The sequence below is a fragment of the Microtus oregoni genome, unplaced genomic scaffold (assembly GCF_018167655.1).
Source record: "Microtus oregoni isolate MIOR12 unplaced genomic scaffold, Mior012 000005F_ref0000423, whole genome shotgun sequence".
In the NCBI taxonomy this organism is placed as follows: domain Eukaryota; kingdom Metazoa; phylum Chordata; class Mammalia; order Rodentia; family Cricetidae; genus Microtus; species Microtus oregoni.
In genome coordinates this window covers 13,578,404-13,594,933 of record NW_024543064.1, presented here as the reverse complement: position 1 = coordinate 13,594,933, position 16,530 = coordinate 13,578,404, and the positions used below count along the sequence as shown (strand labels likewise).

General features: G+C 53.0%; 1 protein-coding gene across 1 annotated transcript; it reads left to right on the top strand.

Moving 5' to 3' along the window:
- Positions 1–107: 107 nt before the first annotated feature.
- Tas1r2 (taste 1 receptor member 2) lies at positions 108–13,307 on the top strand. Its single transcript, XM_041652975.1, has 6 exons — positions 108–298; positions 2,426–2,726; positions 5,837–6,613; positions 8,120–8,329; positions 11,024–11,147; positions 12,327–13,307. Exons 1-6 carry the CDS (start codon positions 108–110, stop codon positions 13,253–13,255), a joined length of 2,532 nt encoding a protein of 843 aa, XP_041508909.1. The 3' UTR covers positions 13,256–13,307.
- The last annotated feature ends 3,223 nt before the right edge of the window (positions 13,308–16,530 follow it).

Below are 16,530 nucleotides of genomic sequence, written 5' to 3'. Positions count from 1 at the left end.
GTCCCCAGGTAGGATTGTCACTATGTAAATGTCTGTGCAAATGCCTCGCTGTGGAGTGACAGGATCCTCAGTGAGGTAGTGGCATCTAAAGCTGTTACTTTGCTGTCATGGGGCCCCGAGCAAGGACACTCTACCTGCTGCTTCTCCTGCTCCACGCTCTGACAAAGCCAGGCGAGCTGATAGAGAACTCCGACTTCCACCTGGCTGGGGACTACCTCCTGGGTGGCCTCTTTTCCCTCCATGCCAACGTGAAGAGCATCTCCCACCTCAGCTACCTGCAGGTGCCGAGGTGCAACGAGTGAGTCTCCGTACAAAGCTACAAGTTGTGGTGGGACAAGGCATGGAGTCAGGGCCCGGGAAAGCACAGTCCTCAGAAGGCCGAGCTAGGGCCCCAGATGCTTCTCCTCATTCATTGCTAACCCCCCAATCCTGGAGCCAGCCTGCTGGTCTCCTGTGCCTCTGAAATTTGAAGCAGTTGTGTTTGTTACCCTGACCCCTTGATTGCCCCTGTGTTCCGTCCCTGGTAAGACAGGACGTTTAAGCTTACAGGGTCACCACCAAAGCCATCCTCAGCTCCATGTTGGAGCCCCAGGAAGACCATGTCAAAGCCTTGTCTAGACGCCAGGCAAGGCAGAGCCAGGCATAACGTGGTGTTTGGGTATCCAGTTCAGACACGGGACACTGAGGAGAACTTTGCAGTTTTCAAGGTTGTGGCTGGGGAGAAAGGGAGTGCTTCCAGGCCTGGAGAGGCCTCCTCCTCCCCTCTCTGTGAGCACCACTTAGAGCTTGAGTGCACACCGGAGCCATATTGACCTTGCCTAGGAGGTGGAAGATACTGGGAGATGGGGAAGAGGGAGGCAGAGAGGAAAGGCTGGCTAAGGGTTGCCCATGGGAATTCCTCAATTAGATGACAGTGAGGAAGATACTTTGTGGGCTTGAGGCTGGTGATGGGGTGGTCCAGGGATGGCACTGAGCGTGGTGCTAGGTTTTCTGATGCCTGTGGTGATGATGATGAGGTTTGTAATGATCACCAGTACCAGTGGCAGAGACATGGCAATGACCCTAATAACGTTGACTGCAGCCATAATGATGTAGTTAAATGGGTATAGGGACGATGGTGGTGATGGTGAGGGAGATGGCGGTAGTAGTGGTAATGGTGGTGATGATGTTAATGGTGGTGGTGCTGGTTATCGTGTTGTTTTGATGGTGGTGTTGATGGTATTGGTGGTGTTGATAGTGACTGTTTACAGTTACAATAATGGTGCTTATGCTGGTGATGATGGTACCGATGAGAGCCGTTGTGGTGATGATGCAATGGTAGTGATGGTGGTGAATGCGGTAATGATGGTAATATTGGTGGTGATAGTGGTGTAGTGATAGTGACGGCATATGGTAGCGATGGTGGTAGTGGTGCTGATGGTGGTGGTGCTGATGGTGGTGCTGATGGTGGTGGTGATGGTGGTGCTGATGGTGGTGGTGATGGTAGTGGTGGTGATGATGGTGGTGGTGATGGTGGTGGTGGTGATGGTGATAATGGTAATGATGATGATGGTGGTGCTGATGGTGGTGGTGCTGATGGTGGTGATGATGGTGGTGCTGATGGTGGTGGTGATGGTGGTGGTGATGGTGGTGGTGCTGATGGTGGTGATGATGGTGGTGCTGATGGTGGTGGTGATGGTGATGGTGGTAGAGACTGTTGATGTTAGGGATGGTGTAGTGGTAGAAATAGTGGTAGTAGTGTGGTAATGGTGTTATTGGTGATGGTACTGCTGTTGGTAGCGGCATAGCAGTAGTGACGGCATATGGTAGTGATAATAGCAGTGGTGGTGTCGGTGCCATTGTTGGTGATGGTAATGGTGTGTGGTGGTACTGATGGTAGCAATGGTGCTGATGCTCTTGGTGGTGGTGGTAGTGATGTTGTTGGTGATGGTGATGTCGTTGTTATCAGTGATGCTCACAAAGATACAGTAGCAGTGAGGGCAGTGGTGGTGCTGGGATAGGGAGAGATGATGGTGACAGTGGGGATGGTAATCATGGAGGAGATCCTTGTGGGTGTGGGTGGACAATGATAGAGATCATAGGACTCACAGTGTGGTCACAGGGACAGTGGTGACAGGATATGGTAAATGCTAGAATCTGCTATAATGCTCTTTGTCAAGCTTTTCCATGTGGGGAGAATGGGGCAAAGGTTTGTCTTATCCCTTCCCCTCCCTGTATCCCTGCCCCTCCCTCACAGTGTGATCCCCCTCCCTACAGCCCCTCCCTTACAGTGTGAGCCCCTCCCCTCCCTGCGGCTCCGCCTCACCCTCACAGTGTGATCCCCCTCCCTGCAGCCCCTCCCTTACAGTGTGAGCCCCTCCCTCACAGTGTGAGCCCCTCCCCTCCCTGCGGTTCCACCTCTCCCTCACAGTGTGTGGCCCTGCAGGTTCGAACTGAAGGTGCTGGGCTACAACCTCATGCAGGCCATGCGCTTCGCTGTGGAGGAGATCAACAACTGCAGCAGTCTCCTGCCAGGTGTGCTGCTTGGCTACGAGATGGTGGACGTGTGCTACCTCTCCAACAATATCCACCCTGGGCTCTACTTCCTGGCGCAGGAGGACGACTTCTTCCCCATCCTCAAAGACTACAGCTCCTACATGCCCCATGTGGTGGCCGTCATTGGCCCAGACAACTCTGAGTCTGCCATCACCGTGTCCAACATCCTCTCCCATTTCCTCATGCCACAGGTGATTTCTGGGAGATGTGGCTGGGGAGGGTCAGAGGGCGACTGCCCAGAGGGTAAGAAGCTCATCCCTGTCAGCCATGGTAGAAACACGAGCAGGGGCAGACAGCAGTTCAGGCTTAGAAGGCAGGCTAACATACTGGGAGTCTCTTCACCCCTCTGAGCCTCAGTTTCCCCATCTGTAAAGTGGGCTGATGAAGCTCCATTCAGGACTGTCTGTGGGTTGAAGTGATCAACCTGAAGGAGTTTTTAGCACACAGTAAGTGGTCTGCAATGTTGTCATTACCATAACTGCATCTTTCTCAGGGATGAGAACTAAAGAGCATGCTCAATTGCCTAGCACAAGACCTGACTCACAGTAGGCCCTCAAGAGGAGTGCTACCCAGGCCTGGGGAGATGGCTCTTTTGGTAGAGTCTTTGTTGTACAAGATCCGGAGTTTGGATCTTGAACACCTGCATAAAAAGCCAGGACCAGCACTGGGGGCCAAAGATGGGTGGAGACAGGATTCCCTGAGCTCACTGGATGGCAAGTCTTGCCAAACTGGTGAGTTCCAGGTTCACTGGCAGGCCTTATCTCCAAAGTAGAGTGGAGAGTGATTGAGGAAGATGTCTAACGTTAACTTCTGGCCTCCACACGTGGGCATATGAACCTATACACACATGCTCACACATACACATGTGTGTGCATAAACACATGTGCACACACAAAAAAAGTGCTGATAGTCTGATTGCTATTACCTTTTAAATTTGGGTGGTGGGGCATGAGCTGGGGTCTCTCTACATAGCTAGGGATCTCTCTACATAGTTGGGGGTCTCTCTACATAGCCCTGACTGTCCTAGAACTCCCTCTGTAGATCAGCCTGGCCTCGAACTCAAAGAGATCTGCCTCCCTCTGCCACCCGAGTGCTAGGATTAAAGGAATGCGCTGCCATACCTGGCTTCTTTTAAGTTGTTTGAATTACATTTTTTTTTATTTATGGGAAAAGAATACACACACACACACACACACACACACGTCATGGCAGGTGTGGAGGGCAGAGAACAGTCTGTGGAAGTTGATTCTCTCCTTCTACCTAGTGGATCTTGGAAGAGTAAACTCATCCTTAGGCTGGGCGACAAATGCCTTTTCCTTCTCAGTCACATCTTGCAAAGCTCTGACGCTGTTAATCCATCACTAGCCACACAGGTGAAAGTGCCCAGTCCAGTAGAGCTGTAGAAGATTAACTGAAGATCAGATTGGTACACAGTAGGCGGGCACACATATTGGAACTGCTTCTGCAGCCCTTACCTTGTAAAGTACCCAGAGCAGGCGCTAAGTATGTGCTAACATGATGATGTGCAGTGTCTGGTCCAGGACTGAGCTCATCCCTTTATTCATGGAACAACTGTTTCTTGGTTACCTACTGTGTGCCAGGGATGGTTGCAGGTGCTGGGTAAACACCTGGCAACCGAGCACAATCTCTACCTGCATGCAGTCTGTCTCCTGTGGGAGGACACAGCCAACACGTGTGGATAAGTGAGTGATAGAGTATGTTAGAAATGCTGGGGTAGAGGTGGAGTAGCCGGGGGTGGAGGTAGAGTAGCTAGGGTGGAGGTGGATTAGTCGGGGGTCAAGGTGGAGTACCTGGAGGTGGAGTAGCTGGGTGGAAGTGGAGTAGCCAGGGGTGAAGGTGGAGTAGCCAGGGGTGAAGGTGGAGTAGCTGGAGGTAGAGTAGCTGGGGTGGAGGTGGAGTAGCGGGGGGGGGGGATGGAGGTGGAATAGCCGGGGGTGAAGGTGGAGTAGCCAGGGGTCAAGGTGGAGTAGCTGGGGTGGAGTAGCCGGGGGTAGAGGTGGAGGAGCCAGGGGTCAAGGTGGAGTAGCCGGGGGTAGAGGTGGAGGAGCCAGGGGTCAAGGTGGAGTAGCCGGGGGTAGAGGTGGAGGAGCCAGGGGTCAAGGTGGAGTAGCCGGGGGTAGAGGTGGAGGAGCCAGGGGTCAAGGTGGAGTAGCCAGGGGTGAAGGTGGAGTAGCTGGAGGTAGAGTAGCTGGGGTGGAGGTGGAGTAGCGGGGGTGGGGGGTGGGATGGAGGTGGGGAGGTGGAATAGCCGGGGGTGGAGGTGGAGTAGCCAGGGGTCAAGGTGGAGTAGCCGGGGGTGGAGGTGGAGTAGCCAGGGGTGGATGTAGAATGTTTTGGGTGAAGACTAAAGCAGGCTTGAGAGAACTGGACGTTTCAGCGTGGTGATCAGATGGGTTTGCTGACCACAGGACAAAGGCTCAAGGGCTCAGGGGAGTTGTGCAAGCATGGAGGGGGTGGAGGGAGCGTTCTGGGAAGAAGGGTTGGCGGGTGCAATGGCAAGAGGCACCTGGTGGGCTTACAGAGCAGGAAGAGCCGAGCCAGGGCCTGGAAGAAAGGAGAGGAAGGCAAGAGGCCATGAGGATGGTGGCTGGGATGGAGTGGAAAGGTCGGCGATGGGTCTGGATGGGCACCCTGAAGGAACAGCTAAAAGAACTGGCTGATGAGCTTTTGGCCTGACAACTGGAAGGGACAGATTTGGGTCAAGTTTGAGATGGGAGGCGAACATTCCCAACTCCATACCTGAGGTTCAGGAGGGAGTCTGGGGCCAAAGCTGGATAACGGGGTCACTGACTTGAAACAGTGTTTGTACAGAGGCTGAATGAGACTTGTAAGGAAGGAGAGGGGGTGGGGGGAGAGAAATGAGGCTGGGAGCCTACACGTTCAGTGCACTGAGGCTGAGGTCACAGCAGAGGAGATGGAGTAACCGGGGCCCGAGAACTAAGCCTTGTGTGGGGTCTAGGAGGACAGGTGGCCAATGGAAAGGCTGGGACGCTGCTGCCAGGAGGAAAACCATGCTCAGGACGTGTTGTCGGAGCTCAGTCAGGATTCCTAAGTGGTGGGAAGGAGACAGATGTGTGACACACAGTAGGTGCCCTGTCAGCAGCAGCAGGTGATGAGGAGACTGATGTGGGTCACCCAGACAAGTCATGGTGTACGGTAGGGTCTCATATTTACCAAGATGGCCATGGTGATGGCAATATAAGCACAGCCCTTGGGTACTTATGTGTCCCCATACGTCATCGGGGTGGCGATGTCAGCTCCTCTGACACCTCTCTGGCAGATCACGTACAGTGCCATCTCCGACAAGCTGCGGGACAAGCGGCGCTTCCCTGCTATGCTGCGCACGGTGCCCAGTGCCACCCATCACGTCGAGGCCATGGTGAAGCTGATGAGCCTCTTCCGCTGGAACTGGATTGTTGTCCTGGTGAGCAACGATGAGTACGGCCGGGAGAACGGTCAGCTGTTGACCCAGCGTCTCATCACCACGGGGGAAATCTGCATTGCCTTCCAGGAGGTTATTCCTGTACCCGAACCCAGCCAGGTCTTGGGGCCTGAGGATCAGATCCAACTGAACAACATCCTTGATAAGCTGCGGTGGACCACAGCACGTGTTGTGGTGGTGTTCTCGCCAGAGCTGGCCCTGAACATCTTCTTCAAGGAGGTGCTGCGGTGGAACATCACCGACCTTGTGTGGATTGCTTCCGAGTCCTGGTCTATTGACCCAGTTCTGCACAAGCTCAAAGACCTGCGTCACACGGGCACTTTCCTGGGCATCACCATCCAGAAGGTGTCCATCCCTGGCTTCAGCAAATTCAGAGTGCGTTATACCAAGCCAGAACGTCCCATGCCCAACAAGACCAACCCACGGGCCACCTGCAACCAGGACTGTGATGCCTGCTTGAACACCACCGAGTTCTACAACGACGCTCTTATACTTTCGGGGGAGCGTGTGGTCTATGGTGTGTACTCGGCCGTCTATGCGGTGGCCCATGCCCTGCACAGATTCCTGCACTGCAACCAGGTCCGCTGCACCAAGGAAACGGTCTACCCGTGGAAGGTGAGGGCCTAACCTTGCAGGCACTGGCTCCACCATTGCCATGCTGAGGGACTCAGGGTCTAGGCACAGGTCGTTCCCCTACCTCCAGATGCCCAGCAAGCACAAAGGTCTGATTTCAAATCCCCAGAACACATGTGAAAAGCTGGGCTTGGCTGTATGTGCCCATAACCCCAGTGCTGGGGAGATTAGAGATGGAAGGATTGCTGGGGTTGCTAGCTGCCAACTGAGCTCCAGGTTCAGTGAGAGAACTCTGCCTCAAGGGAGTAAAGTGGACACTTGGTGTCCTCCTCTGAACTCTGCGTAATACACTATATATATACACGCCCCCACAAGGGCACACCCACGCAGCTTTGCTCTGTTTCAGCCATGTGTCTCCACTGCCTAGCCTCAGAACCTAGGTCCACTGCTCTAAGTACTTAAGGCTTGAACCGTGCAGTTCTTTGAAAGGCATTTGGCTGCCAGCTCGATTTGACTCTCAAGTGCTGAGACCTTGGTAGCCATGTCATTCATTGCTCGGAGTGGTGTTGTCCTGGTTGCTGGGAGCCCACAATGGTGCATCCTTGTGGTTGATCTTTCACACTTAGGGAGACTGAGGCACAGGGAGCCAAAGTCACCAAGCCAACTAAGGGCAGAGTTAGGACTGCGATTCAGCTCCGGGCTGCTCTGCTCAGAGCACATTCTAGCTAGCACCGGTTTGGGGAGATGGACTCAGAAAGAGCTGACCTTACGGTGTGGGGCAGTGGGAAGGACTGAGTGCAGGGGAAATTCTAGCTGGCGTTTGCTGTTGAGAGGGCCCCTGAGGGACGCCCCCAGGTGACTTCTAGGGAGGGGAAGGGGAGAAAGTTAGTATTCCCTGTTACTGTTCTAAGTTTTTTTCTTAATATTTTTCTCTATATGAGTGTTTGCCCATGTGTTAATCTGTGCACCACATATGTGCAGTGCCTGTGGATGCCAGAAGAGGGCACTAGACCCACCCTGAACTGGAGTTACAGGTGGTTGTGAGCAGCAATATGGGTGCTGGGAATTGAACCCAGGTCCTTGGAAGAACACTCAGTGCTCTTAACTGCTGAGCAGTCTCTCTAGCCCCCATTCTAAGTTCCTATTGTGGCTCCAGGGCTCAGAAGACAGGGCCCTTCTGCCTCCATTTTTCAGAAAAGGAAATGAAGCCCAGAGAGCTTGAGCAACAGACCCAACTGCTCCTTTCCCAATGCTTGCTGCTCACATTTGGCAGGTGTGAAGGCTGATGCAGGGCTGGCAGACTCTCAAATGTCTGCTCCTGTCTCTGATGATCTTTCTTTTTTTTTTTTAAAAAAAAAAACTTTATTTAACCTTATTTCATGTACATTGGTATAATGATGTCAGATTCTCTGGAACTGGAGTTACAGACAGCTGTGAGCTGCCATGTGGTTGCTGGGAATTGAACCCCGGTCCTCTGGAAGAGCAGTCAGTGCTCTTAACCATTGAGCCATCCCGCCAGGCCTCTGATGATCTTTCTGATCCTTCCAGCTACTCAGTGAGATCCGGAACGTCAGCTTCACCCTCTTGGGCAACCAGCTCTTCTTTGATGACCACGGGGACATGCCCATGCTCTTGGACGTCATCCAGTGGCGGTGGGACGACGGCCAGAATCCCTTCGAAAGCGTTGCCTCCTACTCCCCCACCCATAAGAGACTGACCTACATCAACAATGTGTCCTGGCACACTCCCAACAACACGGTCAGCTTGGAGGGTAGCGCCCGGGGGGGGGGGGCTTGTCAAGAAGGGCCCTCAGAGATGCATCAGCAATAGCCGGTGGGGCCTCCATTTGGGGAGCAGGGTCTGGGGTCATGTCCTTCTTTGCCAGCTGAGAAGTATGGCATGTAAGGTGTGCTGGCTCTAGGAGATGGGGGACTGGGAGGGGGGCTCTGCTCACAGCCCAGCGATGAAGTGCATGCGACCCCTATATTAGCCTGAGGTGATGGGATTAGGCATGTCCCTTGAGGCTGCCAGCAAATAACTGATAAGAAGCATCTTAAAGAATGAAATGTTATTTCCGCTGGAGGTCTGAGGGTACCGTCCGTCATGGTGGGGAAGGAAAGGCAGCAGGAGCCCCGGTGGCTGATCACACAGCATCCGCAAACAGGAGGAAGAGAGAGACGGATGCTGGTGCTCTGCTCACGTTCTCCTTCTTATTCAGTCCGGGACCCCAGCCCCTGGCACGGTAGTGCCCACATCCAGGGTGGATCTCCCCTCCTCTGCTAAAACTTTCTAGAGACGCCCTCTCAAACATACCCAGAGGTGTTTCCTGCGGAGTCTATACGGGGACTGAGGCCTCTGCTTTCCCCATGGTACGAACCAGAACACCAAAGGCACAGAGAGGTTGTGGAATATCCTGAAGTCCACACAGCTTGTCTGTGGTTGAGGCTTTCTCTGCATAGCCTTCCAACTATAGCCGGCCATTCAGTGTTGAGTTTGTAGAGTCAACCAGGTTGTCTTTGTCGGTTTACTTGACCTCAAACCCCCGGGAGTTCTTTGTCTCAGCTTCTGAAGGCAGAAGCAGAGGGAGAGGTGCCGGGAGAGGTGCCGCTGACCCCTGCAGAGGCCAGAAACCTTCTTGGCCTCTTTCCTGCTGTTTGGTAGCTTGCTGGCACTCCCTGGCTCTCCTCAGCTCCTTGATGCGCCACTCTGATCTTTGCCTTCTTCACCTGTAGTGTCTTTGTGCTCTTGCCAGCGTCCAGATGTCCCCTCTGGGTAAACACACCAGTTGTCTTGGATGAGGGACTCTTCTTTTTCTTAATTACTTATGGGATGACCCTGTAATGAATCAGGTTACATATTTAAGTCATAGGCACTAAGATCGCACATGGGTCTTATTTATTTCGAACTGAGTTCCCACCGAAACGCAGAGCCCAAGGCAACTGTCTTGTGTGATAGATTATCACAGATATGCCCCCAAGTACCAGGATTGGGAGATGGGAAATCAAGCAGGAGGGAAGAGGAAAAACCAGTTCAAGGGAATGCCCTCAAGCCAGCTGCTGCTGTGAACCGCTGAAGCACCATTTTCCTGTCACCTCCCAAGGACTCGAACTGTGCCCCAAGGGAGAAAAATGGGCAGCAGGATTGGCTGGATCCCATACCCTGATGGCCACAGGTTGCTCTGTGGATCGTGAAGCCCTGTATTTGCAGGTCCCACATGACCGAGTGCCTAGAAGCTTCAGGTGGACCTCTTACACCACAACCCCATGGCAGAGAGTGAAAGGCATGGCCCAGTAGCTGAGGCGGGGTGCTGGCAACTGCTGGCTGCATGAGATTGTCCCGCTGGAGCCTGGAAGGTCCCAGAGCTCTTGGGATATTGAGCAGCCCTGTCTGTGCAAAGGGGGCATTTGATGGGCAAGTGACAGGTGGCAACCATATTTCTCTTCCACTTCTGGCTGACTACTTGGGAGTGATGGTAGGCCTCAATCCTACGGTCCCAGCCCTCAGCTGCCTGGCTGTAAATGGACCTTGGTGGTTATCTCCAAGACAGAGGCATAGCGCTGTTATCAGGTGCCCAGCAGTCTACCCTGCATGTCCCAGCTTCTTGTTAGAACCCAAACCCCCTCCTTCTGTGACCTTCTCGTTCACTGGTAGGAGGACCTCAGAGGAACCGAGTGGTTTGCCATGGGTCTGTCTCCCCACTAGGTACCAGAATCCCACCCTATCCCCTAAAACCTCGACTCTTACAGTCTAGTGGAGCAGTTTTCAAACTGGGGGTACGATCGTCTGGGGGCCACCTAAGACCACCAGAAAACACAGATATCTACATTATGATTCATAACAGTAGCAAAATTGCAGTTGTGAGGTAGCAATGAAATAATTTTCTGGTTTGGGGGTCAGCACAACATGAGGAACAGTATTGAAGGGTCACAGCGTTAGGAAGGTTGAGATCCACTGGTCTAGCGATTTGAATGCTAGTGATTCGAGGTGCTTTCTTATTTGTTTGTTTGCTTCTGTACTCTGTGGTGCCAGGGATCAAACCCAGGGTCTTTCACATGCTAAACAGGAGCTCTACCATCTAGCCATACCTTTCTCTCGCTCCTGCTTTTCCTCTCCCCTCTTTCCTTCTTCATTTCCCTTGCCTCACTCCCTTCCTCTTCCTTCCTTCTTTTCTCTCTTCCTTGTTGACAGGGTCTCTAACACATTATGTAACCAAGAATGAAAGTGACTATCTGATCCTTCTGCCTCCACCTTCTGAGTCCCTTGGGTGCTTTACCAGAGGTGGCGGCTTGGATTAGGCCACAGACAGATGGAACTACAAGAGTCCTGCAAAGACCCAGTCCTAACAGCTGCTCAGATGGGGCCAGGCTCCCCTCTCCTGAGGAGCATCTTGCTAGGTGGCTTTCCAGAGGAATGGGGAAAGAGGACTCAGTGTTTCTTGTCTTCCTCCTCCAGATCCCAGTGTCCATGTGTTCCAAGAGCTGCCAGCCTGGGCAGAGGAAAAAGCCCGTGGGTCTCCACCCCTGCTGCTTTGAGTGTATGGACTGCCCACCAGGCACCTACCTCAACCTCTCTACAGGTACAGCTCCCACCGCCCCTGCTCGGCCCTTCTTCAGCAGACCTCAGGTTCTGTTCATGGCTCAGCACCTCTACCTGGAGTTTTCAGGGGTTCCTTCCCTTTACAGGGTCTCTGGGGCCTTCCCAGGGAATGTGAGTATCCAGTGGCCAGAAACCATGCCTGGGGCCTCTTGTGGTTTCCCATGAAACAAAAGCCCCGGGACAGGTTTCTGTGTGGTACTCTGGGATCGGTCCTCACATCGTGTGCCAATCACTTTACTCACTGAGCCATCTACCCAGTCCCATCGACTGAATTCTTGCTTGGAAGACTCTAGAACACCGACTCCTGTGTTTGACTTCACACTAGTGTAGCCCAGTTCAGGGCTGAGTGTGAAGCTTTTTCCTGACCTCATTGACTAAGAATTAATTGAGCATTTCACCTTTGTAAAGACACTTGCTGTGTGCCCAGTGGCATGCAGGGCCCTGGCTAAGTGCTGATCAGGTTTGCTGAAGGCATCTGCTGGCCTGTCCGTCACAGTTTTCAGTGGCCCGAAGAGAGGGGCCAGGCTTTACCGGTCTCCAGAGCTCTCCACCTCTGGTACCTGCCACAATGTCTGCCACTCAATGGGGCTGGGGACAGATGGTTGATAAAGGGCTTACCTTGTATATATAAGGACATGGGTTTGACCCCTGGAATCCACGTGAAACAGAGGCAGGCCTGATGCTTGTGGAACCAGGGTTGAGGAGATTGAGACAAGTGGATCCCTGGGGCTCACTGGCCAGTCAGTTTAGCCGACTTACTGAGTTCTAGGCAAGTGGGAGACTGAGTCTCAATGAGAGAGAGAGAGAGAGAGAGAGAGAGAGAGAGAGAATGACATTTGAGGAATAATACCAATGTTTTTAGCCTGTATAGTGATGTGTACATACACATACATACACACACATGTGCGCATGCATGCACACTCACATGTCCAATGCAGGTACACACACGCACACAAAATGCTAACTGAATGAGGTCCTTGAGGATGTGGTTTTAGGCCTCTCCCACTAGGGGGTGAGATCTTAACAGAGAGGCTGCAGGGGGTGGGGTGGGCCTTGCTCAGCCATTGCAATAGGAGTCCATTTAACCTCTCTCTGGCTCAGAGCCCATGGCCTCTCAGGTGGGGGTCTGGTTGACTGGAGATGCTGTGGGTTCTTGCAGATGAGTTTAACTGTTTGCCATGCCCGGGTTCCATGTGGTCCCACAAGAACAACATTGCTTGCTTCAAGCGGCGGCTGTCCTTCCTGGAGTGGAACGAGGTGCCCACCATTGTGGTGACCATACTGGCCGCCCTAGGCTTCTTCAGCACGCTGGCCATCCTGCTGGTATTCTGGAGACATTTCCAGACACCCATGGTGCGCTCCGCCGGGGGTGCCATGTGCTTCCTGATGCTGGTGCCGCTGCTGCTGGCGTTTGTGATGGTGCCTGTGTACGTGGGACCACCCACGGTCCTCACGTGTCTCTGCCGCCAGGCTTTCTTCACTGTCTGCTTTTCCATCTGCCTGTCCTGCATCGCAGTACGCTCCTTCCAGATCGTGTGTGTCTTCAAGATGGCCAGACGCCTGCCACGGGCCTATGGCTTCTGGGTGCGTTACCGTGGGCCTTATGTCTTTGTGGCCTCCATCACGGCCATCAAGGTGGCCCTGGTGGCGAGCAACATGCTGACCACCACCATCAGCCCCATTGGTCGGACCGACCCCGAAGACCCTAACATCATGATCCTCTCCTGCCACCCTAATTACCGCAACGGGCTACTGTTCAACACCAGCATGGACCTGCTGCTGTCGGTGATGGGATTCAGTTTTGCTTACATGGGCAAGGAATTGCCCACCAACTACAATGAGGCTAAGTTCATCACTCTTAGCATGACCTTCTCCTTCACCTCCTCCATCTCCCTCTGCACTTTCATGTCCGTCCATGATGGCGTGCTGGTCACCATCATGGACCTCCTGGTCACTGTGCTCAACTTCCTGGCCATCAGCTTGGGATACTTCGGCCCCAAGTGTTACATGATCCTTTTCTACCCAGAGCGCAACACTCCAGCCTACTTTAATAGCATGATCCAGGGCTACACCATGAGGAAGAACTAGCCTTGCCCACCACCCTCAAGTGGCAGAGACCCCAGCCTGTTGCTGCTGTTCCTATGCCATTCCTGTCGTTTGGACATTTTTACCCACCTAGCGCTTGTAAATACCCATACTGCGCTCTTCCCTCCTGCGTTGTTTCACCAGCCAGGAGCTGCCACTCATCTATGGAAGAAGCCACCCAAGGTGTCCATGGGGCGCCATGGGCAGTCTGATTTATAAGCCCACCGCTGCCATCTGGTGGTCACAGTGAGCACCTGCAAGCTGTGGCCCGTGCCTTCCAGGGGCTCAAGGCTGGCAGTGGGGTCCAGCATATTCTCTGGCTGTCTAGTGCTTCTTCCTTTCACTTCCAGTTCCCCAGGAAGCACAGATCTGGTCTTCTATGTTCTAATGGAAAGCTGGGCATTGTGGGTCCTTCTTTGTTGCTTACGAATAAACTTTCCTTGGGTGAAATCAATGTCCCTTCTTGATTTCAGAGGTTCGCTGAGGGAAGGGCCCGTGAACTCAGTCGGGGGAATTCATTGTCTCGTCATGCTCTTGTTCTTGAGCCTACAGTTGTCCACCTCTGAAGTGGGAGCCACAGTTGCAAATGTTGAGGGCCGAAGAAATGGAAGATGCTACAGGCTTGGTAGGAAGGAAACTGCAAAGAACTACCCTTCAGGAAGAGGTGTGGGGACAGTCCCAGCATGGTTTGCATAGACAGCCATGATGGGGCCCCGGAGGGGGCCCATGGATCCTAGGAGGAGCTTCCTTAAGAGAGACAGCCACCACAGATAGCAAACACACCAGGGCTGCAAGAGAATATGCCTTCACTTCTTCGGAACAAGAGAGCTCCTTGTTCTCTGGGGTGTGCAGAGGGGGACACACTCTCCACTGTGCTACCTAGGTGATGTGCCAGGAGTCCAGGGCAGAAGGGCATTAGACAAAAGCGAAGTTATAATTCAAGGTTGTTTTAGGGCTGAATATCAGGGGACCTGGGCCTCCAACTGTAGGAAGAGGGAGTCTTCTAGGTTATAACAGCTTTGCTGACCAATGCTCTGTGCAGAGATTGCTGTGGGGAGGCGTGGCCTGATTTCTGAGTGGGCGGGGGGAGGCTAGACAGAAGGTTCATAGCTTAATAAGAGTCTGTGTTGTAAGACAGTACGGTAAAAACACACATAGCAGCCGCTCAATAAGTGCCAATCATTATGAATTCACACGCCTCTGAAACCATCAGGGACAATGTAAAGCTGTACCTGTGTGTGTATGTTCTTTTACATATGAGTCACATGTATGTGCAACTGTACCTTCACGCATGTGTATATGCATGTGGAGGCCAGAGGACAGCATTAGGTGCTGTTCCTCAGAAACAGTAGTGAGATGTAGTCTCTTATGGGCCTAGAGTCCAGAGCCCCAAGGATCTGCCTGTCCTGTCTACAAGCACATGCCACCGTGCCCAGTGTGGAGGTCTGAATGAGAACGGGCCCCCATAGACTCGTATATCTGATTGGCTGATTGCCACTTGGTGGAACTGTTTGGGAAGAATTAGGAGGTGTGGCCTTGTTGGAGGAGGCGTGTCACTGGGAGCAGGCTTTGAGGTTTCAGGAGCCCATGATATTCCCATTTAGCACTCTCTGCATTGTGGTTATTGTCTCAGCTACTGCCCCAGGGTCATGTCTGCCTCCCTGATGCCATAATCCCTACCATGATGGCCATGGACTCCACTACCCCCTGACGCAAATTAAGTGCTTTGTCTTCGCAAATTAAGTTGCCTTGGTCACGGTATCTTTAGTGCAGCAATAGAAAAGTAACTAAGACACTTGGCTTTTTCTTTTTCATGTAGGTTCTTGGGGTCTCATCCTTGTGTGCAAGCATTTAGCAACTGAGCCACCTCCCAGCCCATACTTTTCAATGTTCACGTTTCAAGGACCGTCTACCCTGGAGCCCACAGTGCCAGCCCCTGGGGGAACTGTCCCTGTGGGAAACTCAGCTTTCCTAAAACTGCTTCTCAGCTCTTCCCATGGCAGCAAACAAGGCTCACAGGCCTCAGCGCTCTTGAGCCAGTGTGGGGTACCTCGTGCTGCTGAGCATAGCTCTGCCTAGTATACCCTATCCTGTGGTGAGTCCCAGGCAGGGGCCTTTGACACCCATGTCCATGTCCAGTGCTCAGGCCTGAGCCCTCAATGCTCACCGAGGATCAGTTCCAATGTGAGGTTCCAAACCGTTCTCCAGAAAACCCAAGTGGCAAGCTCTGGGGCACCCAGATCTCAGGCAAGGGTGCAAGCATCGGAGTGGTGGTGCCGGGGCAGGACAGAGGGCCAAGCCTCCTGAAGGTTTGTCGCTGAAGGATGGATCTTAGGGAGTGGTCAGTTTTCTAGCAGTTGGGAAGACAGGGCTGTTTCCTTTCGTGTTAAAGGACAGAAGTGTGGGGGTGGGGCCAGATGCGGATGACATGAAGAAAGATGGGAACCTAGACTAGAAGAATAGACAGACAGCTGGGGCCCCAGGCTCAGCTCTGGGTCTCTGGGCCTTGTCCTTTCTAAGTGTCCCTGCCAGTGTTCTGGGCACAGTGTGCACCTGTCCCTCTGCTCTGTGGCCTGAGAAGCCATCCTGGCACTGTTTGCTCCATGTCCAGCTGTGTCTTCCACAGTCCTCAGCGTGGGTCTGGTGTAGGGCTGGAGATAGTGAGGGAAAGACCCTGAACTGGGCACTATTTCCCAGGGGACCCAAACAGGCTGTAGAATATGTGTACAGAGGGGCTGGAGAGATGGCTCAGAGGTTAAAAGCACTGCCTGCTCTTCCAAAGGTCCTGAGTTCAATTCCCAGCAACCACATGGTGGCTCACAACCATCTGTAATGGGGTCTGGTGCCCTCTGATGGCCTGCAGGCATACACACAGACAGAATATTGTATACATAATAAATAAATAAATATTAAAAAAAGAATATGTGTACAGAATGGTAAGAGGTCACTAATTAGATGAGTCTTCTGGGCCTGAGGTTGAATAGTCCTGCTATAGTGGTCTGCAGGAGAGCTGGGGACCCCACGGCTTCTCAGACAGAGAAGGACCAGTCTGAGGACAGAGGCCTGGGCACCCCACATCCAAGAGTCTGCTGCTGTCTGCTGCAGCAGAAGTGTTCCCTCAAGGATAACAGAATGCCCACTAGCTCCTCTCTTCTGTGCTTCATCCTGCCAGACCCTCAGGGAAAGTCATGCCACTCATCCCAGGAAGTGACCAGGAGTGTGCTTTCCCAACCTTCTAGGTGGTTCTTAATGCAACAATGGAAGCTCTCAGTAGACGC

Coding starts and splice junctions, on each gene's coding strand:
- Tas1r2 (XM_041652975.1), top strand. CDS start 108: ATGGGGCCCCGAGCAAGGACACTCTACCTGCTGCTTCTCCTGCTCCAC. Junction 2,727..5,836: donor CCCATTTCCTCATGCCACAG/GTGATTTCTGGG, acceptor CCTCTCTGGCAG/ATCACGTACAGTGCCATCTC. Junction 6,614..8,119: donor AAACGGTCTACCCGTGGAAG/GTGAGGGCCTAA, acceptor TGATCCTTCCAG/CTACTCAGTGAGATCCGGAA.